This window comes from Phycodurus eques, chromosome 2 (genome assembly GCF_024500275.1).
Source record: "Phycodurus eques isolate BA_2022a chromosome 2, UOR_Pequ_1.1, whole genome shotgun sequence".
Taxonomy (NCBI): Eukaryota; Metazoa; Chordata; class Actinopteri; order Syngnathiformes; family Syngnathidae; genus Phycodurus; species Phycodurus eques.
The window spans coordinates 44,166,923-44,190,881 of NC_084526.1; the positions used below are offsets into that span (position 1 = coordinate 44,166,923).

A 23,959-nucleotide genomic window follows, 5' to 3' on the forward strand; every position below is an offset into this window, starting at 1 on the left:
CTATTGGCGGCAAGGATCGGTCGGTCCCCGTCTGCCGCAAATAGCGGGAGTTCACTGTAGAAGTAACTACTTTGGCGCCGTCTGTTGGAATCTCGGTGGCAAGGAGCGATGTTGAAGTGATCGGAGGAGCTTAATTCATTCAGGCCGTAGCCCTGTCTCATCGATCAGTAATGCATTGCTGTCATTTTGTGGCGTCTATAGGCAATTATAAACAATTCTTTATTTTGGGGGGGGGGGGGGGGTTTAAATCAATTACTCACATATTTTCACTATTTGCAGCAAGGCTCTGTCCCTGTCCCTTGAATCGTGGGGAAACACTGTATTCTATTGTATGAATGACAACCTTGGGCCATCTTGTGGCATAGATTGATGAGCAAAGATACACTATTTGTAGCAAATAACCCTTTTCCGATAATTACTCGGAGCGCAGCTGACGATCGATTACATGTGCACAGTGGTTGCAAATGATTGTTTTTTTCAACTGTGTCAAAAGAAAGCGTGTCGGGCTTCTTGGCGCAAGTTTGTCGTCAAGCATCAGCGCGTGCTCGGGTAAAAATAAATGAATAAACATTTTTAAAGTCGCCATGCGGGTTTACATAGCAAGCTCCTTCTTTCTTACCCTCAAATGTGACTTCTCGCCGAACACATAGAATGCAGCTTGCCGTTTGAGCAGCTGAGCCTGCAGACTGTTACTCCCCGCAGGGGGCGCCAAATCCTTCCCTGCTAGCCTGGCGCCCACATCCACCGTGGATGGGTGCTGGCCGAGCCTGCTGCTGGAGCGCAGGCTGGCCCACATGCCTGCAAACGCAAAGATGCAAACAAAACTCAGACCGCGCATACACGCACGGGACCGTTCGTTCGAATGCCTCTGTTGTACGCATGCTGTCAAACAAACTACGACTGAGTGATGAACAACACATGCAGATGGGGTTTACATGCACAGCAGCGCGAGGGATTATGTAAACACCATTATATAAATCCACCGGCAAAACAGTTTTGCACCTTGAAGCAAGCAGCGAGATAGTAGAAGCAGGAGGTGACGGATTGTTTTTTAGCGTGTCGACAAATCGACATGCCGTTTCTCTGTAAACGCTAACCCGCAAAACCTTCCAAATATCACAAACTACTTAAATGAAGGCCATTTCACAGTAATCCTTTCCAACTTTTTCAAGTTTGATTTCAGTTTTCTGCTGTTAAAGTTGACCTTTTTAATGTGATTCAAACCTAACAGATACACAAGAACAGAGGGATTGGGATCACAGTGACCAGATAGGGGGCGTGTCGATTTCGACACCTTGACGAAACCTCTCGATCTCTGTTCTAGTTAGTTTGATGGGCTTGAGGTCAGGGTTCTAAAGTTATTCCAGACCCAACTTGTCCAAGCACGCCCTTATGAACCTTCAATAGAAAAGCACCTTCCCCAAAATTCTCCAAATTGTCTGGGTGAGATTAAGAATTAAGATTGACAATGAAATAGAATAGAATGTCAAGAATTCAACCATTGTTGCCATACACACACACACACACACACACACACACACACACACACATATATATATATATATATATATATATATATATATTTTTAACTTCAATTCAATGGACATTGTGCTACTCCTTCTGGTGTGTGCGCCTTGGCCATCTGGGGGCAGTATAATACAGATTTATGGCTTTACATGCAGCTGGCCAAAAGCCGTTTTTTTTGCAGAGGATAAAGACTTTGACTCCTGTGAGTATTGTTGTATTATCCGTCTACCCGTATTGCTCCACTGTTTGTGTTCATTTATCTGTGGCTTAAAGGGTTCTAACGCCGTGACAGAGATGCTATTTGTTAGCCCGTCAATAGCATTTGTTATTGTCTGTTTGCACCAAGCTAAACTGACTTACCGAAACCAAAGCCGGGTGGTTGTTTTAATTACACTACGTGTAATTCACTGTTTTGTCTTCAGTTTGACAGCAAACCTCAACAGGGAGTGGCATTAAAGAGCTTGAAGCCTCTTTTGGGAAGCATTGCTGTGTTCGCTATCTGCCCACCTGCCGCTTGTCGTGAAGTCAGTCGAGCTCATTTCACCGTGGCAGCTGAGGACGTCACGTTTCTGTCACAAAGAGCGCTAAAAAAACAACAACCTAACCAGCCTTCGACTCCAGCTAAATGAAAGATCTCAAGCTGACACGGAAATCATCCCACACAGAGGAGAATAATGGAGAAACCCTACAACCAATGGGTGTTTATTGTCTTGTTGCTACACTGGGACTGGAGTGAGTTATTCCTTTTGAATTACATTTTCACTTTATCTGCGCTGTCTTCGCTGAACTACGTGCACGGTCAGAGGTGCCTCATTTCATTTGATTCATGATGGTCCGCCAGGATAAACTGCTTCCTTCCCGCCGCAGTCTGCACTTGGCTTCCGACTGACCACAGTCGGCCTCGCTGGGCCGACGCATGAGCCGCGGAATAGGCCAGATCAGAGCGGCCACTCGGGTTTGTGAAAAACCGCGGCTCCCAGAGGTGCACTTATTTCGCGCCGGTGATGATTAGTCATTAGCGGCTCAGAGGGAGTTTGGAGAATGGCGATACGCTTGGTGTCTGGTTAGTTTGTGAGAGGAAAGATGAGGTGTTAGAATGAAACGCAGCCCTGGAAGAGGAAAGTGAGTGTGTGCGTGTGCGTGTGGTTGGCGAGGCAGTCGCACTCTACCTTGGTTGTGGATTCTCTCCTTATTGGTAGGTTTGGGGTTGGAGTGAGTGAATAGTTTATCTCTGTACTCAAGCACTGCGTGGTGGTTGTGTAGACGAGATCAACATGAACATGAAAAATAATGTCAACGTCGTAAAAACATTTCAGTTTGACATACTGCACAAGGTCACGCGTGGTCGAACGAAGAGTTACAAAGATTGCACGGCCCACTTAGGAACCTTTACATTTTGAAAATGAATGAATAGGGGTAACATGCATGATACAGTCATCTGTGGGTATATTCGGTAATGGGACGACGACGTATGTAATGTTTCACTCTCTGCAAACACACGCCCACTGAGTTGGCATGAGATTGCGAGCGAGACTCACTGTGATGGTTTTATGAAAAACATAAAGCAAACCCATTTTCCAAGAATAGAAATCTTGCAAACATGTTGCTTTGAAAAGGCACGCAAGAAAAATGTTCCGGAATGTGGATACATTTTTTGGGAAAGGTCATCCAGGCAATTTACAAGGAACTAATGTGGGAGTGCGGCGATTAATTGGAAGCGGATTACGCATCCCACCCAGTGCTGCGATTAAGGTTACGGCCACCTTCGCAGCGGTCAGTTTAGACTTGAAAAAGAACGTGCTGGGAGAATGAAGCAACGTAATCACTTATTTCATCATTTGGCTAATGCCAGATAAATGAAACCAATTAGTTTTGGACATTTTCTTGGCGCTGCTGACACTCTTCCTCTGGGGGCAAACACAGTGTCAGCATCTATTTGAGTAGAAACTGGACAGATGCACAAATGTGTGTAGCATGTCCCATAGTGCAGAATTTGTCCCATTGTGTTTTCACCTTTGACTTTGATCGAAAGCCATGACTAACTCCTTAGAAACGCAACCGACACCGAGCACAACGCCGTTAGGCCGAGACGAAACATTCAGTGCTGAAGGACTCCTCCAAACACTTTACATTCCTGTGTGATTACATTTACAGTCATATTCATCTGACAACAGGTTAATGCAAGTCATAGTAGAGTAATAGGTCAACTTAGGTTTTTTTTTTTTTTTTTTTTTACAGTTGTTGTTTTATTACGCTGCCATCTGCACATTAAGATGTTGTAAGTTTGTGGCTGTAAATACAACAAAACTGCATCTTTGTCTTTTAATTTAGAACATTGTGTGACACTCACCTCCTCTGGTAAAGCTGTTGGAAAAGGGGATGTCTAAATGGACGGGAGCCATCTTTGGCATTCTGGAAGTTCTCCTCTCGCTCCCTGAGGGGACACAACATTTACGCATGATGCAAGAAAGGTTAAGACAAACATAAGCCACGAGGGTAATTTTCCATTAAGCACAAGAACAAGACAAAACTTCAAACGTGCACTCCTTTTGTCAACAAGTGAAAAGAAACATTTGAAGCGGACATGTTTGGGCAGAAATGGCTTGTTCTATTTGTTGCTCTGTCTGCAGTGGTAAGCACACTTCACATTGAGAACAATGCCGAGTGCATGCTTGTTTGTGAGAGCAAAATAGCATCCTGAAGCGTTTGAGAGGAGGATACAGACAAGCCTGAGAAGATGGATGCGCTCAGTGGTGACCTGTGCTTCATGCATAACCTTTTATTGTACAAGTTTCCTTCCAAATGGAGCCAAATATCAGCTGCAGTGCCTCATTGTCATACAAAACACACACACACAACAAACAGGTAGAAAATAAGCAACGACCGGGGAAAAGATTGATGGCAAAGCAAAACAGACCAAGAGTGAACCAAAATAATACTAAAGAGTGCAAGCCTGCAGTTTCGCCGTGTCAAAAAATGCACTTTACGCGGCCTCCTTTCCCTCGGAAACACAATAAGTTGCTTTTCCCCCACAACAAGATGTCACATGACAAATTCAGGTCCGGCAGAAGCGCCACTTCGACTTGTCAAATCATTTTCGGGTCACTAGCTTCTAGTCACTGGGAATCTTCGATGAAAACTTGAGAAAAAAATAAACCCAGCTTCTCATCTGCTTCTCTCGATGGTCCCAGAGGGAGATGAAAATCGAAAATCAAGTGAAGTGGGCGTCAAAACAAAACAGAACTTAATCATCATAATCATGCACGCACCTGGTGAGAGGCCTACGACGGAGCGGTTAGAGAGAGTGTTATGGTCGTTCATCTTGAAGTAAATAGGAATGGAATCGAGGATGGCTTGCAGGTACTTCTCTTGTTCGAGGCTACTGGATGACTCGGAGGAGGACGCGGGCGCTACATCGAAACACAGCAAGTCATTTCGGCCAAAAGGCCTTTTTGAATGGCCACACTAAGCAAACAAACCAGGGTGGAGTCATTTGGAAAAGTAAAATCAAGTCAATGCTTTTAATGACATTCAAGCTCACCTGTTGAAGAGGGGTTCTGTGACTTAAACAATCCCACCACACTCTTTCCGTGGAAGCCCCCCGAGCGCAGCAGCACAGCTTTGGTGCGAGGATGTTTCCAACACACGACAGGCAGACGGTTGTGTCTGTAGCAACGCGCCACTTTGTGTAAACTGCTGTCTTGTATGGCCTGCGGGAACCACCAGGAGTCCCGGATAACTGGGGCAGAGAAGAGAAGGACATATATCTCAGGTTCATAATACAGAAAAGTATGTGTTACGCGGGGTTGAACCGCTTCAGATTGTTTTGTAGCTAAGCTGGTGATAGTTGCGTCAACTCATCCATGAAGTCATTCTTTTTTTTTTTTAAGTTGTCCACGTAACTGTTTGACATGCTCTCTCTCCTCGTCGTTCCCAAGTGCACTCGCGCTAACCCCCGACTCGCTCAATCACATTCAGACCCCTTCACGGCCTCGCAGACACTCGGAACGTAGAACTTTAACACTAATCATAATCACAGGAGGGGGGAATGCTTTGTCATAATGCACTGTAGCAACCGTGTTACATGGCTTGTCGCTAGAGTTCAATATGTTCCAACAGTCCGTGAAGGTGTTCTGAGATTGCTTTGTGTTTATTTTCAGTCTTTTCTCTGTTACAGGAGAGCGTTAGGCGAATTCGTTAAATGAAGGCTGACGTGCCGTTTAAGCTATTCGTCCGCTAGCGTTTCAGACGGGCGTGCATTTGATTATATTTGTGGATTGACTTGCATATTTTGCAAGTGACCTTGTTACCGGTGTGATTTTTAGTCAACTATTTCCACACGCTTGAGGCACTTCTGCTAGTTTTCTGCGTCGACCAACCGCCTCTTGATTTCAGCAAGGCGGCCGTGTCAATCACGTGTTTTGGCGACAGCAATCAGTTGACTTCAAGCTCTCACCGTCACTGCGGAGTGGCCAAATTGATGTGTCAACGAGTGAAATATTCTGTTTTAACCTGTATGTGTCACAAGTCTAACGGGCGTCCTTTGGACTTTGCATTTCCTGAGACGTGACATACCTGCGACAGAGGGAATAAAGCCTATTCACAGCCGTGATCCTGAAACGGTCGCCTGACTTTGAGCGAGTTGAGCCGGCCGCGACGGTACCGAGGCCCATCCGCTGGTAGTCACGGAAACAGGACTGCTCCACCAGCTGCTCCATGGTGGACTTGTCGGACGCTCTCAGAGTGCTGCTAGGCGGTGGCTCTCCGTCATCCGATACTGGAGAACACATGCGGACGTGAAGATTGACATGACAAGTTTGGCTTGAAAACGAAGAATTCTTTTTCTCTCACCTGAAATGTCATCATCTTCGTGCCAGGTCATTCTGCTGCCTCTGTCATTCCTCTTCAGTGTGGTCTGGCTACCACGGCCCATTGTGATCTTGCTGGCTCTCTTGGCTCCCTTGACAATAGTTTTGGACAGTGTTCTGAAGCAACGACAGAGCAGAAAGCAACTAAAGTCGCATGTTTACCCCGCCCCGCCCCCCCAAACCCCCCCCTGCCCCCTGCCCCCTCCGGCACATAAAGACTGTCCATCACTTCCAGCTGAGTTAAAAGGATAGCAGACCTTCGGATACGATTGCCCCCAGAGGTCGAAATTCAGTTTTGTAAAATAAGTAACATTTCTTCTCATCAATAAAACTCAACCACAAACCTAAAGCCAGTGTTCCTCTCTTTTTGCTTTGGAAGGATAAGCTGAGGTTGAGTTTGGCCTGCAGCAAACGCAAAGGAGCTGAAGATGGATTGTGGGTAGCGGACCCTCTGTATGTGCTTCCTGAACATTTCCACCATCTCCGAGCTCACCTCTTCATCGAAAGCCACCTTTATCAACTGCGCCGGAAAAAAAACAACTGACCTTACAGTGCTATTGTATGTCTGTGACCTGTGGTAAAAATATGGATAAACCTGCCATGTACTCACCTGAAAGGATGCAGAGCGCAGCTGGAGGCCCTCCTGCATGTTCTGCTGCAGCTGGTTCTGGATGCTTATCTTCTTTTCCTTAGTCAAGGTGGACACCGGGAAAGCTCTGGTCACTGCCTGCTCCCCAACTGAACTCAACGCAAGGACAATGACGTGTGTACAAGTACGGCCAATGCAGCAGGAATACAATACAATGGCCTATCGACTAATAACTCAAATTGGTCTTCAACGGGTTGCAATTAGTCTGCAAAAAGTACGTAAGCCTAAGTTAGCAACGGATGAAAACTAAGCTAGCAAAATGAAAAGTCTGACGACTTTGAAACCTTTACTGGTGCAAAATGAACTTACCTAGTGGGTCATGAGGGATGCCTTTGAAGATGATGCGGTATGTGGTGAGGAAGAGTGCTCCCTCTGCTGGTAGGATGTGTGGGCCCCCCAGCATCCCCCCAGTAGCTTCTTCCCTGCCATCAGGATCCAGAAGCACCCTCAGCCCCTCTGACACAAACTCCTCCCCAGGAAGCAGCGCCGGACGTAGAATTTTAGGCTAACGGAACGACATGATGAAAATTAAACCAAGAAACGGCACCCAAAAATAGACGTTTTTGACATTTTCCATTCCTGAAGCCCAACTCTAGAAGCATATCTGCACCAGCAGATTCCAAAAAGTTTTCAATTACAAAAGTCAAATCGCAGCGCCCTGAAAGACATATGCAAGCTTCACATGCATGACCCCTTCAAAAACAAGCACGCATACAACGCTGTCTAAACGACAATTCCCACTGTCTGTAAATACCACAATGGAATAGAATTTAGCATGATGAGAAACTTGATTTCAGGAAATGAAACAAGAACATTCATTAACACAGGCCATCTTGCATGCTCAACAGGGCTCATTGATCTGATTGGGAACAGAGAAAATGATGAGTTTCTTTAGCATGCCAGCTGCAGATAGTCATCATTTCTTTGCCCTCTTATTAAATTAAGGCTAATCCATATAGCGCTGCAACTTATTCAACACCTAAGCAACCAAAAGGGGTACAGCCTCACTAAAAAAACAAAACAAAAACACCAACACTGAACTCAATAGCACGTGAAGTGCTTGGTAGGTAAATCCAGTATTACAGCATGCAGCCACGTCACACTGACGACACACGATCCAGCTCAGGCTGGGATCGCAGCAGCCGTGGAACCAGTCTCATAACGCTGTCGCCAGTTTGACCTCAGCTGGTTTCTGGTGAATGTAGGCCAATGAGCGCATTTCAACAGACTACTTCAAGCTGTATCTGACACAGTAACCCCTACTATAGACCTTTTCATAATGTTAGGAAACAACAGGTGTTAGGGCACCTCCGGATGGCAGAAAGCGAGTGACCGGCGCCGACTTCAACATAAAAGCAAGAGACAAAACTTGGTTTTGGGGTTCCGCTGCCAGATATATCCCAAACGGTTTAGGTTTTTTATTTTAAAACAACAACAAAAAAAATCAGAAAGAATCCAGCAGAAAGGACGGGAAAAAACAAAAAAAAAATCAAAAATCAAGTGGATACTGTAAAAAGTTGTGCAGAGAAGAACACAAGTGTGCCTTGCGGTGCAGTAATCGCTTCAAAAAGGGACAGACCCCCGTTTTCGGATTGGTGGAAGACATTTTCATTGAGTAATTTACAAAAACATAATGGCTAGGCCTGCTAGCTAAAGCAGCTCGACAGGATGCTATCCATTTCAGAGTCAAAAAAAGCGCACCTGTGCCAATTCCGAACAACAGAAAAGTAAATTAACTCGCCAGTCCCTCAATGAATATGTTAACCATGTCTGAATTTGAATCAACTGAAGTGCACAAATGCAAATTACAGCCCGCGTCTTCCTTGGAAGCAATTTTCCTCACTCGAAATCCTCTTTTCAACTGACTCTACAACAAATTCAAACTTTGGTTGGAAGAGAAGAAGGTCAAACTAATCATTCAAGCCATTTACCATGGTTTCTCAATCACACTCCCTTCGTCAAATGACCTGGAAAGGTTTGTTTACTGTGGTGCCATTGGCGCCATTGCCACCCGGAGGTACAGTATGTCATGGTGAAAAAGGTCTTTTTCTGTCTCATGTGATTGTAATAACTGTTTTCATGTTCGGTTGTTAATTGAGTAGTTTAAGCAAGGCCAATCCGTCAGTTGCTAAATCACTCAGATTGAACTTGCAAAAGAAGAGACAAACATTGGTTCAATAACCTTCTTTGACCCAGGTCAGCGATTTTAAAGAGGTATTAGATTGCATCTTTAATGCATTCCCTGATTTCTTTCCCCTTCCAGTAATCAGCGCTCCTACTACTCATAATACTCTGACTCATCATGAGGCCGGTGCCACTGTTGTTTAGACACTTTTTAGTATTTGGCATGCGTCTTGCAGCTAGCAATCCAGCTTGGAATGAGCCACAAAGTTCAGCCGACCGCTCACCACAGCTTCCAGGTTGGTCTCAAGGCAGTATTGGGATGCTGTTTGTCTGTGTGTATGAGTGCGTGTAACAAGGATTACCAAGTGCTGGCAGACACAATAAAAGCACAGCAGGGTTCAAAATACCAAGTAAAATATTTAAAAGTGCACTTGAAAACATTGGAAATCTTCCAGTGGCTGCACAAGAGCAGGCAAAACTGTGGAAGGGGGTTGGATGCTACAGTCTATAAAAACAAGTTTTGAAAAAAAACTCTATTTTAGTGCTGTTTTCAAAGCTCAGCAAAAAGTGGCTCTGAAATGAACATGTTGCAAAGTTTAAAAGCGATATGGAACCTAAGAAAATGCCCAAGGAAAACATCGCAGCTTATTTGCTTGCTAAAATGAGGTTTGCTACGGTGTCACATTCTACTGATTCATATCAAAGCTCATGTTGTGGTCATATATTATGGAAGTTAAAATTACACAATATTGACTGGTTAGTGCAGCACAGTGGAAGAGTGGTTCACAGTTAGCGGGTTTGAATCAGCCTTTGTGTGTACAGCATGGGTAGCAAGTCTTAGCACTTCTTCTTTTCCTTTGGGCTCGTCCGTTAGGGGTGGCCACAGCGCGTCATCCTTTTCCATGGAAGCCTATCTCCTGCATCCTCCTCTCCAACACCAACGGGCCTCCTGTCTTCCCTCACGACATCCATCAACCTTCTCTTTGGTCTTCCTCTCGCTCTCTTGCCTGGCAGCTCCATCCTCATCATCCTTCTACCAATATACTCACTATTTCTCCTCTGGACGTGCCCAAACCATTGAAGTCTGCGCTCTCTAACTTTTCATTCCTAATTTGATCCAACCTGCTCACTCCGAGAGCGAACCTCAACATCTTCATTTCCGCCACCTCCAGCTCTGCTTCCTGTTGTCTCTTCAGTGCCACTGTCTCTAATCCGTCCATCATGGCTGGCCTCACTACTGTTTTATAAACGTTGCCCTTCATCCTAGCAGAGACTCTTCTGTCACATAACACACGCCTGACACCTTCCTCCACCCGTTCCAACCCGCTTTGACCCGTTTCTTCACTTCCTGACCACACTCACCGTTGCTCTGGACGGTGGACCCCAAGTATTTCAAGTCCTCCACCCTTGCTATCGCTTCTCCCTGTAGCCTCATTCTTCCCCCACCAGCCCTCTCATTCATGCACATATATTCTGTTTTACTTCAGCTAATCTTCATTCCTCTTCTTTCCAGTGCATGGCTCCATCTTTCTAACTGTTCCTCCAGCTGCTCCCTGCTTTCACTGCAGATCACAATGTCATCTGCAAACATCACTGGTCCACGGGGATTCCAGTCTGACCTCATCTGTCAGCCTATCCATCACCACTGCAAAAAGGAAGGGGCTCAGGGCTGATCCCTGATGCAGTCCCACGTCCACCTTAAATTCTTCTGTCACACCTACAGCACACCTCACCGCTGTTCTGCTGCCCTCGTACATGTCCTGTATTATTCTAACATACTTCTCTGCCACTCCAGACTTCCGCATGCAGTACCACAGTTCTTCTCTGGGTACTCTGTCATAGGCTTTCTCTAGATCTACAAAGACACAATGTAGCTCCTTCTGACCTTCTCTGTACTTTTCCATCAACATCCTCAAGGCAAATAATGCATCTGTGGTCCTCTTTCTAGGCATGAAACCATACTGTTGCGCGCAAATACTCACTTCTGTCCTGGGTCTAGCCTCCACTACTCTTTCCCATAACTTTTTTGTGTGGCTCATCCACTTTATTCCTCTATAGTTGCCACAGCTCTGCACATCACCTTTGTTCTTAAAAATGGGCACCAGTACACTTTTCCTCCATTCCTCAGGCATCTTCTCACGCACTAGAATTCTATTGAACAAGCTGGTCAAAAACTCCACAGCCACCTCTCCTAGATGCTTCCATACCTCCACAGGAATGTCATCAAATGTCTTCCATTTTTCATCCTCTTTAATGCCTTTCTAACTTCCCCCTTATTAATCATTGCCACTTCCTGGTCCACCACACTTGCCTCTTCTACTCTCCCTTCTCTATCATTTTCCTCATTCATCAACTCCTCGAAGTATTCTTTCCATCTAGCAAGCACACTGCTGGCACCAGTCAACATATTTCCATCTCTATCCTTAATCACCCTAACCTGCTGCACATCCTTCCCATCTCTATCCCTCTGTCTGGCCAGCCTGTATAGATCCTTTTCTCCTTCTTTAGTGTCCAACCTGCCATACATGTCATCATATGCCTCTTGTTTGGCCTTTGCCACCTCTACCTTTGCCCTGTGTCGCATCTCAATGTATTCCTTTCGCCTCTCCTCGGTCCTCTCAGTGTCCCACTTCTTCTTAGCTAACCTCTTTCCTTGTGTGATTTCCTGTACTGTGAGGTTCCACCACCAAGTCTCCTTCTCTCCTTTCCTGCCAGAAGATACACCAAGTACTCTCCTGCCTGCTTCTCTGATCACCTTGGCTGGAGCGGTCCAGTCTTCTGGAAGCTCCTGCCGTCCACCGAGAGCCTGTATCACCTCTTCCCGAAAAGCTGCACAACACTCGTCCGGTCTCAGCTTCCACCACACGGTTCTCTTCTCTGCCTTTGTCTTCCTAATTTTCCTCCCCACCACCAGAGTTATCTTACACACCACCATCCTATGCTGTCTAGCCACACTCTCCCCTACCGCAACCTTACAGTCGGTAACCTCCTTCAGATGACATCGTCTGCACGAGATGTAATCCACCTGTGTGCTTCTACCTCCGCTCTTGTAGGTCACCCTATGTTCGTGCCTCTTCTGGAAAAAAGTGTTCACTAAAGCCATTTGCATCCTTGTTGCAAAGTCTACCACCATCTGTCCCTCCAAGTTCCTTTCCTGGATGCCGTACTTACCCATCACTTCTTCATCACCCCTATTACCTTCACCAACATGTCCATTACAATCTGCACCAATTACGACTCTCTCTCTGTCTGGGATGCTAAGAACTACATCATCTAGCTCCTTCCAGAATTTCTCTTTCACCTCTAGGTCACATCCTACCTGTGGGGCATAGCCACTAATCACACGACACACAACACCCTCAATTTCAAATTTCAGCCTCATCACTCGATCTGATACTCTTTTCACCTCCAAGACATTCTTAGCCAACTCTTGTTTTAAAATAACCCCGACTCCATTTCTCTTCCCATCTCCACCACGGTCAAATAATTTGAACCCTGCCCCTAAACTTCCAGCCTTACTGCCTTTCCACCTGGTCTCCTGGACACACAATATATCAACCTTTCTCCTCATCATCATGTCAACCAACTCCCGAGATTTTCCCGTCATAGTCCCAACATTCAAAGTCCCCACATTCAGTTCTAGGCTCTGTGTTTTCCTCTTCTCTTTCTGCCGAAGAACCCGCTTTCCACCTCCTCTTCTTCTTCTTTGACTTCGACCCGCAGTAGCTGAATTTCCAACGGCGCCCCGCAGGTCGACGGCGCCGGCGGCGGACGTCGTTAACCCGGGCCACGACCGATCCGGTATGGAATTCTTTGGATGAACGCTCATATTTGTTTGGCGAGGTTTTAAGCCGGACGCCCTTCCTGACGCAACCCTCTTTATCCGGGCTTGGGACCGGCCTACAGTTTGCACTGACTTGTGCCACCCATAGGGCTGCATTGGTAGCAAGTCTTAGCACAATTATACAAAAAAAAAAAAAAAAAAAAGAATAGGGAAAACATTTTATTGATTTTCATCAGATTCACAAAAAAATAAGATTTCAGGGGGGTTGTATAAGTCATCTGAAAAAATGTAACGTTTGTGCATACATGCATGTTAAGTCAATTGGAACTAAATTGCCGTAGGTGTCAATGTGAGCGTTAATGGCTGTCTCTATTTACTGGTGATGTGCTCAGGGTGTAGGTCGCCGCTCAACCTCAGACAGCTCATAGTTAGTTACTCCCAACTGCAACACGTAAATATGAAGGAAACTGAATAATTAACATAAAAAGGAGCTAAGTGTAATAAAACGTACGCCACTAAAATGACCTTTTTTAACCTAATTTTGCCTTGAATGTGTGCATATTTGGGTAGTAGTTAACTTAGTTGTGGACAGTCTTCGGCGAAGTGACTCAAAAGTGCATTTCACTGCTCATACACAAGTATAGCCACGTACGCTCTAAACGTCTTGCAATGTAGAGCATCACAAACCTTCTGAATGGGTGGTAACCTCCTGCTCTCCCTGTGAACTGCCTCGAGAGCCTCCATCTGCATGGCAACGACGCCTGTGGGTCAGAAGATGAGGTTACCTGGTGTCCACACACGCACAGAGCCTGTACAAAGAAACACATGTGCTTGCACACTTTCACACAACCAGTGTGTGTATTTCAAGGTTCTAAGGCCATTTAACATGTCAGGAGTTAATCAGCTCAGAGGCCGCTGTTGCTGAGAATACACACCAGCAGAGGTTACTCTGCACAAAGCTGAGGGAATTAGGACAGCAGATGCATGAATGAACATTGTGCGTGACGTACCTGGGATCATGCTGTGGAGGTTCTTGATGTGTTCCTGGGTTACTCCGCTCTCAGTGCACACCTTGTCGATGAAGCGGGCCACAAATCGGACCACCGAGTTAGCCACGTCGCTGTTCTCCGATTCCTCAAAGCCACTTTCTGTGTCGAAGCTTTCGGCAACGCTGCCGGCGATGCTATAAAGGTCAAATGGTATGATGAAAAGCATGAACATGTACAGGGTCAAGCCGCCGTGTCCATGGGGAGATGTGAGAGCTGCGCGTTGACAGAAGTGATCGACAAGCAGCGAGCCTGGCACATGCAACGTGTTGATGCTAGGATCAATCTATTTGCCATAGAAAATCTTTCACATGAAGCAAACTGCCTTCTGGAATCCTCACAAGTGAGTGAGTGAGTGAGTGGCAGGACCCAAATGTGAAAAACAAAATGACAATGAAAAAAAACAACAACAATGACAGAAAATGACTACACAAACAATTTTGCAGCTGTTGACTCATGAAACTACATGCAAAGAACAAATAATAAAATGTTACTTCTTGAGGCTGTTCTGAGAATAAAAGAGGAATCAACAGGGGAAGACATACTCTCACATCATGAAACTGTGAAGGCTTCCCTCAGATAAGACTCATCAATGTGCCTTACACGGGAAATGCATATGCAACTATTGGCATGCAAGTTGCTTTGTTTTAACCTTTAAAGCAACGGATATTCAAACACAAACAACGGAGCAATACATGAGACAGACGATATTACAATACACACGGGCACATATCCTTTAGCCTCTGCGAAAAACAACGAAATTACTGCTGAGGGGTTGACTCACCGAGGGAGGGACGAGAGAACAATGGGCACGACGACAGCCGTATCAACAAGCTCAATGCGGCGAAAAGAGCAAAATAAAATACACTGACTCAAGCAAGTGAACCGTCTCTCCGCTGACCTGTTGGTGACGATGCTGTTGCTGCCGCTCTCCCAGTCGGCCGCGGGCGTGTTACGAAGCAGTTTGTTCTTGCTGGTGTCCAAAGGAATTAGCAGGTAGACCATGAGGCTGGCGTAATGGATGGCCTGGCTGAAAACGGTACTCTCCTCGTTCTTCACCAGTTCCCGCTGCTTCTCTTTGTTCAGGCTGGGCCACAAGCGCAGCTGCTTGGCGGCCAGGTCCATAGCTGTCTGCGCCTCGTCTTTTGCAGGCAGTGTGCCCACATCCTGGGAAGAGATGGCAGAGAGAACGGTAGGAGAGGAAATGTTTGAGGGGACTGAGGGCCATTGCAAGTTCACTGGGAGCTCTGATTTTATTCGGGTTTCAGAAATTTCTTGCAAACACCGTAGCGCTAACATAGAGTCAGCAGATGAGTAATGAATAGTGTTTAAAAATGGTGTGAGTATGACTGGGTAACCCCAAACTATATATTTAAAAAAAAAACAATTATCTTTATTCATATTCTATTACTGAATACCTTTCTCATTAGACAATCAATTAACCTATTTATTTATTTTTGCTAAAACTGCACTTATCCCTCATATGTGCTCTCTGCCTTTTTGGCCAAAGCACCCTTGAAAAAGAGACCCTGGTGTCAATGGGTTTTTATTTTCTGGTTCAATAAAGGTTTTCATTGATAGTATGCAACTGGTTGAAGATGAAGAACATGTTCGTTGAGCCAATAAAATTGCATCGTCAAAGAAAGCAAGCCATTTTCAACATTAATTTGTAGTAAATAAAAGACCCACGTGGGGACTGACCAAGAGTATTGATTTGTGAAAAGAAAATTTCACTGACCAAATTTGACATTGACAAGAAATCATTTGCCCTTTTTGCAAATTTGTGGTGACTTGAGATTTAATGTACTCTCTTTCTTGAAAACCAATTACCGTAATTTCTCGGGTATAATGCGCACCCCCAAAGTTGACATCAAAATTGTAGAAAAGCCTTCTACCCATGTATAATGCATTTTTACAATGCATGATTTTGCTTCTACCCCTCCTGGAAGCCGTCACCTTATCGTGGTGGAGGGGTTTGTGTGTCCCAATGATCCTAGGAGCTAAGTTGTAGGGTCACCCATGGCAAACAGGATCCTAGGTGAGGGACCAGAGAAAGCACGGCTAAAAGACCCCTATGAAGAAAACTATTAATGGATCTAGGTTTCCCTTGCCCGGATGCGGGTCACCAGGGCACACCTCTGGAGCCAGGCCTGGAGGTGGGGCTCGAAGGCGAGCACCTGGTGGCCAGGCCTGGACCCATGGGGCCCCGCCGGGCACAGCCCGAAAGGGTAACGTGGGTCCCCCTTCTCCTGGGCTCACCACCTGTGGGAGGGGCCATAACCCGAACTCGACACCAACGGTGAGGGATGCCGTCAAGCTGAAGAAGGAGTCCTACCGGGCCTTTTTGGGCTGTGACACACCTGAGGCAACTGATGGGTACCGGCTGGCCAAGCAGAATGCAGCTTTGGTGGTCGCTGAAGCAAAAACTCGGGCGTGAGAAGAGTTCCGTGAGGCCATGGAGAAAGACTTCCGGGCGACTTCGAGGAAATTCTGGTCCACCATCCGGCGTCTCAGGAGGGGGAAGCAGTGCACCATCAACACTGTGTATAGTGGGGACGGGGCGCAGCTGACCTCGACTCGGGACGTTGTGAGCCGGTGGGGAGAATACTCCGAAGACCTCCTCAATTCCACCGACACGCCTTCCCACGAGGGAGCAGAGTCTGGGTTCTCTGAGTCGGACTCTCCTATCTCTGGGGTTGAGGTCACCGAGTGGCAAGGTCCCGGGGGTGGATGAGAGTTCCCCGGAGTTCCTAAAGGCTCTGGATGTTGTGGTGCTGTCCTGGTTAACGCGTCTCTGCAACATCGGTTTGGTGGCCTCAGAATTGGATCTCTGCTTTTTGCAGATTATGTGGTTCTGTTTGCTTCATCAAGCTGTCACCTCCAATTCTCACCCGAGCGGTTCGCAGCTGAGTGTGAAGCGGCTGGGATGAGAATCAGCACCTCCAAATCTGAGACCGTGGTCCTCAGTCGGAAAAGGGTGGCGTGACCTCTCCGGGTTGGGGAATGAGATCCTGCCCCAAGTGGAGGAGTTCAATTATCTTGGGGTCTTTTTCACGAGTGAGGGAAGAATGGAACGGGGGATCGACAGGCGGATCGGTGCGGCGTCTGCAGTGATGCGGACTTTGTATCGATCCGTTGTGGTAAATAAGGAGCTGAGCCGAAAGGCGACGCTCTCGATTTACCAGTCGATCAACGTTCTTACCCTCACTTATGGTCACGAGCTGTGGGTCGTGACCGAAAGAACGAGCGGCCGAAATGAGTTTCTTCCGCAGGGTGTCCGGGCTCTCCCTTTGAGATAGGGCGAGAAGTTCGGTCATCCGGGAGGATCTCAGAGTAGAGCCGCCGCTCCTCCGCATCGAGAGGAGCCAGATGAGGCGGCCGGGGCATCTGATTCGGATGTCTCCCGGACGCTTCCCCGGTGAGGTGTTCCGGGCACGTCCCGCCGGGAGGAGACCCCGGGGACGACCCGGGACACGCCGGAGAGACTACGTCCTTCGGCCGGCCCGGGAACGCCTCGGGATCCCCCCGGAAGAGCTGGATGAAGTGGATGGGGAGAGGGAAGTCTGGGCATCCCTGCTGAAGCTACTGCCCCCGCGACCCGACCTCGGATAAGCGTAGAAAATGGATGGATGGATGGATGGATTTTGCTTCTACCCATATGATCAAAACATGAAGTATTCAGAGCCTTACTTTTATTTAGTAAATGAGAAAACACACAGTTGTGCTCATATGTCTGATTACCCGGGCAGAATATGTAAGATGGGTACAAATCTTTCAAGAAAACATGAAGGGCCAGGCGAAATGCATTGAGTTATATTTTAATGGGATTCAAATTAAACTGTCAAGCATTTCAGAAAAGCATTATCATTAAACAAAACATAACCACAAAGAAATTAATGGTGGTTGTTGTTCGGTCATCAATCGTATTTAAAAAAAAAAAAAAAGAAACACTTCACAAAATCTGCCAGGGTATGTAAACTTACGAGCACAACTGTACAGATATGCAGTCATACGTACCCCCTGTCATATTGGAACGAAAGTGTAGGCTACACCTTTTTCATAGCCTCGAGGTGGCGCTGGCATATTAAAATGAAAGTGGACACCTTTCGCGTAACCTCTAGGTGGCGGTGGTATATTGAAATGAACGTGTACCGCTTTTTATAACCTATATATGGCGGCATACGTACCGATCTATAATGCGCACCATTGATTTTTGAATTTTTTTTTTGGGGGGGGGGGGCGCATTATACACAAGAAATTACAGTCATTTAGTTGAGAGAAAAAGTGTCAAAAGAAACAATGAGAACAGCCACAAATCTGAACAAATTGATTTTAACAATTGACAGTGAATCCAAAATATAGTGCAAATTAGCTCAAACACAGATTAACAAGAGATCAGCTAAATTAGACACCAGATGAATCCGAGTTCAAGAAAAATGTCATCTTTTTACCTTCAGCCTGGCAGCGATGCTCCACTTCTCCTCCGGGGTGTTTAAATACAAAGCCCGGATCTGGCTCTGGACCTCGCTGTAGAAAGTGGCCTCCCAAAACTGCTGGTTGGTCCAGATGGGGTGGTCCTGGATGCAGGTGTAGGCAAACTGGTTCACCCCAGCAACCAGTTTCTGACAGACAAAAATACATTTTAAAAGCAATTCAAAAGAGTTGAGTGTGTTTGTGGTCAAAATAAATCAATGAATACAAGTATAATCATAGTCACATTTCTGACAAGCACTGAATATATGATAACGTTTTACAAATTCCAAATTAAAATGTGTATTATTTTAGATAGAAAATCCACTCATCTATTTTGATTGGATCAAATGGTAGAGACATAAAACTGTTAAATTGCAATTTATTTGATAAGAGGAAAAAATCCAACACATTGTGTCCTATTATTAGGTGGTTTGGAAAATTAAAGTGCGCAATGGATGACGTCCCGATGTTTGTGTGGATTTGTCTCTGGGTACTCCGGTTTCACATATTCCAAAAACGTGCATGTTTGTTTTTGGAAGACTAAATTGTCCGTGGACCCTGTGATTAACGGACAACCAGTCCAGGGTGTACGCTTCCTCTCACACAAAATCAGATGCGATAGGCTGCAGCATAACCCGTAGAAAATGATTGGATGTTCATTGGATTATGAGAAGGGTCATCCTCGTATCTAATTTCTTTTCACTGTGATGACATTGACAGCTGCTCTTGTTTTTCCACTTCCTTTCAAAAACAGGAGTCAAAGCTGCTATAGTTTAAAGTGAAAGCAATGCATTTCCAAGTTTTAATCTGTGGTGACATAAAGTCCCTCCATGCAGCAACAGACCCTTGTTTTTTTTTTGGTCAGTGTGTTCTGAAACAGTCCAACAATTTATTTATTTAAAAAAAAATTTGTTTTTGTGGGCTAAAGAGTAAGTAAGCACATCGTTGTTTGCAAAAAATATCCAGGACGGAAATGTGCAATGCTTGGCCTCTGACATTAAACCCGGTTATCACTTTGGAACATTACAATGTACGTTATGACAAACCCTAAATAAAATATACCGAGCTGAGTCAAAACAATTGCCGAGCTTCATGCAGATCATAAATAAGACCAGGGGCTGTTTTTGATCAGCTTTTGATTCCTCTTCCCCCAGTATTAGACACGATGCAGTGTTTGTTTTTATTTTTTTTTTAATTATCATCACTTAAACGTTCTTCCTCAAGCATGTGAACTGGAGGCAGTTGCTATAATTATAACCAACAGAAACAAAACATCTTAAATCAAAGTATGATGGGCCTGAAGCCAAGAGATGGAGTGTGCGCCAAGCATCCAGGGTCGCAGTTCATTGGATTCATTGAAAACAATAACATGTTAATTCAACTATGAACCAAACTTTGTCCGTAATGCAGCACATGATCACAAACTTCGAAATCAAGCCTCTTACGAGTCAAAACAAAACAAAAGTGACATGTTACTGCAGTCTTGTGCTTCTCTTCTGTTCCATGAAGCAACAGAGAAATGTTTCTTCGGAATCGTACAAAAAGCTGAACACTAACAAATCTTCCATTTGTTTCTTGCCACGTACGTACGTAGGTATGAATATAGAATGGAACGAACCTCTGTTTTCGCATGCCCTAGTGTTCATGCGATTGGGGAGTTATTTGCCTGTGCCCGTCAGACAGAACTCGCAGACCGCAGGACATTGTCATATCGCAAGCGCACGTTCACACACGGCATTGCAAGTTGCTCCAATAACGTTATTAGATGCCGACGTCAAATGCGTTCAACATAAAGGCACACGGACAGTAAACTTCAGGTTTTAAACTTCACCCGCTGGATTTTGATGCCGGCGTTCCGCCCGTTCTGTCTCTGGTACCAAGTTGGAAGCTGGCAAATTACTGGGTGAACTTCAACACCCCCCCCCCATGCCCCTGTCAGCAGACCACTGGGAGAATGCTGTTCAAAATGTTAACTTTCCTGCAGCTTCTTCCCATTTAATTTTGGTCTCTCTGGAACATAACCGCGCCTACTGTTCATTCATCAAAATCAGAATCATCAAATGACTTTCAATCACCCCACTTTTGAGTAATGTGCCTTGATTTCAATCCTTATGCAACAGTGATGGCTCCAAGAATATCCCATCATCGGCGCAAGTAATGCAATAAGTCATTCCGAAGACATTCCAGACAAAGAGAGCTCAACTTCTGCGTTCAAAAATAAGCCGAGCAAAGACTTCACCGTGAGCAAGGCTGACACAGCATGCGGGAGAGGAACGTGACCTAGTCTAGACTCTGCACAGACATGTTGATTTTCAGCGATAAGGATGAAAGAAGCGCTACTACAAACAAACACGAATAGTGGGATTGTCTTTCAGAAGCTCTGTAACACCTCTCTGTGCCACGCGCTATTTGTCTCAAAGCAGATGTGTCGATGCTGTCTATACTCAGCCTGGGTGTGTTTTTCTGACTCTTCAGATATGTGCAGGTCATTTTGACCTAGGTCATCTCTTCTTAATACAGCGACACACTCACAAGACAAATGGCAAAGCGGGAGATGGGGAAGGAGAGAATAATGGAGAGGGAGGAGGAAAGGAAATAAGGGAATAAAGTTGAAGGGAAAAGGGGGAGTATACTTCCAGCAGACCCATCTGGCTGGGGGACTCGACCCGTGGAGTGTGGAATGCAAGTTCGAGAGAGCGGGTAAAAACAAAACAAAAAACACAAAAAGGGAGCGAGAAGGGGGAGAAATTGCGTGTTGGTGAAAAGTAAAAGGGCTATCAGGCTCCGGGATCTTCTTTTGAACTTTAGGGGCACGATCCTGAGGTTGATGCTATGAAAGGCAGTAAGCGCAACCTTTAAGCACCGACTGGACATCACGTGTCAAGCGTGTGTCTCGGATACTGCGCGATGGTGCATGAGTGTCACTGAAAACGCTGCGTCCAACCCAATGTGTTGCCAGCCCGGAGGCCGCAAAAGAGTTCAGAGCATTCCTAAATTGCAGAAACAACAAAAGTAATTATTTCAGAGTGTGAAAAAAAAAAAAGAAGCTATTTCGTCGCGGAAAGATGATGTTGAAAGTCAGAACCATAAACAAATCCACCAATAGGGCATAACTGTGGAATAACACAATGTACAAGTAACGTAAATGTTCCAAAAGAAGGTGAACATAGTGACGTAAACCAGAGTTGGACATGTTGGTGTTTCACAAGGGTCAATCAGTGCGTCACTTTCCCTGATGAGGACATGGTGGAGGAAAATGCCCAGACCATCCTCCACCTAAAACCACCGGTAGGTCATCAGATCTATTTGATCCAGCAGGATAAAATACATTGTATCCAGCAGAACAAAGACATTTACTGTGGCGCATTCAAATGGATTGAATCATATGCAAAGAAATCTACTTACTTCGATGTCAGTGACACCTACTCATGTCCTGATGGACACCAATTTTTAAATAATAAATGCCAGAGGAACGGTGCAACTCAACAAAACATCACACATCACATCCAACAAAGGGCCGCTGTGGTTGGATTAAACATAGCTGAACTTTACCAACTGGCACCACGCATGCAAAATACAACACACGGTGACATATATTATGCAAATCAGTCTGTCTTTCGCTCTATCGCAAATAGCATGTGCAATATATTGCTATGGAGGAGTCAGGGGACATGTAAAAGCAGAGTCGTTTAAGGAATGAACAGAGAATGTGGGTCAATAACATCAGCTGCTAAGCCTCAACATATGGAAACAAACCAAACACTGTCTCTGCTTGTGACGATTGTGGTAGCAGGCAGCTGGAGCTGCGTGGCATATGGATAGTGCCACTGACAGCATGAAAACAGGACAGATGCAAATTAGATCCCGGTGTCAAAAACTCCCAGCAAAAGATCGATCCCACATACAGAGAAAGGAAACAAAAATGACAGTAAATCTTCATCAAGAGAGGTTTGAACAAAACGTTGAATATACCCGTGTGTTTTGGTGGTTAGGACCCATAGATCATACGATTCTTTTGCTACCATTCCAATGGTAGCGTGAGCTTCAACACATTTAACACGATGCTTCCTTTGCACATGAAGGTAAATGTGATGTGCAGAAGCAAAGCATGATTTCACATGACACAAATAAGACCAAAATTGATTTCATCTTGGACTTCCAATTAAGACTTAAAAAACAAATGATACCGATACTAATACAATACAGAGTACACCCATCCATCCATTATCTGAGCCGCTTATCCTCACAAGGGTCGCGGGAGCGCTGGAGCCTATCCCAGCTATCGCCGGGCAGAGTACACCTGTTTTCCAAATCAAAGGGTCATCATCAAAAATTATGTCCTTATCATGTTTTGAACTACAACCTCAGATGAACAACAATATGACGGATTGTATTTTTCATTGAGCCGTCGCCTTATCGTGGTGGAGGGGTTTGTGTGGCCCAATGATCCGAGGAGCTAAGTTGTCTGGGGCTTCACGCCCCTGGTAGGGTCACCCGTGGCAAACAGGTCCTAGATGAGGGACCAGACAAACCACGGCTCCAAAAACCCCTATGACGAGTACAATAAATGGATTCAGGTTTCCCTTGCCCGGACGCGGGTCACCGGGGCCCCCCTTTGGAGCCAGGCCCGGAGGTGGGGCTCGAAGGCGAGCGCCCGGTGGCCGGGCCGAGCGCAGCCCGAAAGGGTAACGTGGGTCCCCCTCCCCGTGGGCTCACCACCTGTGGGAGGGGCCATAGGGGTCGGGTGCAGTGCGAGCTGGGCGGTGGCCGAAGGCGGGGAAACGGGAGATCGACAGGCGGATCGGCGGCGCGTCTGCAGTGATGCGGACTTTGTATCGATCCGTTGTGGCGAAGAAGGAGCTAAGCCGAAAGGCGAAGCTCTCGATTTACCGGTCGATCTACGTTCCTGTGGGTCGTGACCCAAAGAACAAGATCCAGGATACAAGCGCCCGAAATGAGTTTCCTCCGCAGGGTGTCCGGGCTCTCCCTTAGAGATAGGGTGAGAAGTTCAGTCGTCCGGGAGGATCTCAGAGTAGAGCCGTTGCTCCTCCGCATCGAGAGGGGCCAGATGAGGTGGCCGGGGCATCTGATTCGGACGCCTCCCCGGTGAGGTGTTCCGGGCACGTCACACCGGGAAGAGACCCCGGGGACGACCCGGGACACGCCGGAGAAACCACGTCCTTCGACTGGCCCGGGAACGCCTCGGGATGCCCCCGGAAGAGCTGGATGAAGTGGCTGGGGATAGGGAAGTCTGGGCGTCCCTGCTAAAGCTACTGCCCCCGCGACCCGACCTCGGATAAGCGGTAGAAAATGGATGGATGGATGTATTTTTCATTATGTATACAACAACAGCTAAGGGAAAATTCAGACTGTGCAAAACTTCCTTTGCCCTTGTTGTTTTCATATTCAATAATTGAACAGTTCCTGCCATGTGCTCCAAGTCAAATCCACTTGATTAACTGATCATCAGCCAGTGAGCATCGCAGCA

The 23,959-nt window shown here is 46.1% G+C and overlaps 1 protein-coding gene across 1 annotated transcript in view; it reads right to left on the reverse strand.

Annotated features, from left to right (window-relative positions):
- The window catches only part of sbf2 (SET binding factor 2), a 119,255-nt gene that overhangs the window by 14,016 nt on the left and 81,280 nt on the right, over positions 1-23,959 (reverse strand). Inside the window, 15 exon segments of the mRNA XM_061670951.1 lie at positions 620-798; positions 2,697-2,771; positions 3,878-3,961; positions 4,797-4,937; positions 5,069-5,243; positions 5,245-5,266; positions 6,103-6,304; positions 6,379-6,512; positions 6,740-6,915; positions 7,006-7,133; positions 7,354-7,549; positions 13,640-13,713; positions 13,963-14,135; positions 14,900-15,165; positions 18,450-18,620. Coding sequence (XP_061526935.1) covers positions 620-798; positions 2,697-2,771; positions 3,878-3,961; positions 4,797-4,937; positions 5,069-5,243; positions 5,245-5,266; positions 6,103-6,304; positions 6,379-6,512; positions 6,740-6,915; positions 7,006-7,133; positions 7,354-7,549; positions 13,640-13,713; positions 13,963-14,135; positions 14,900-15,165; positions 18,450-18,620 — 2,196 coding nt within the window.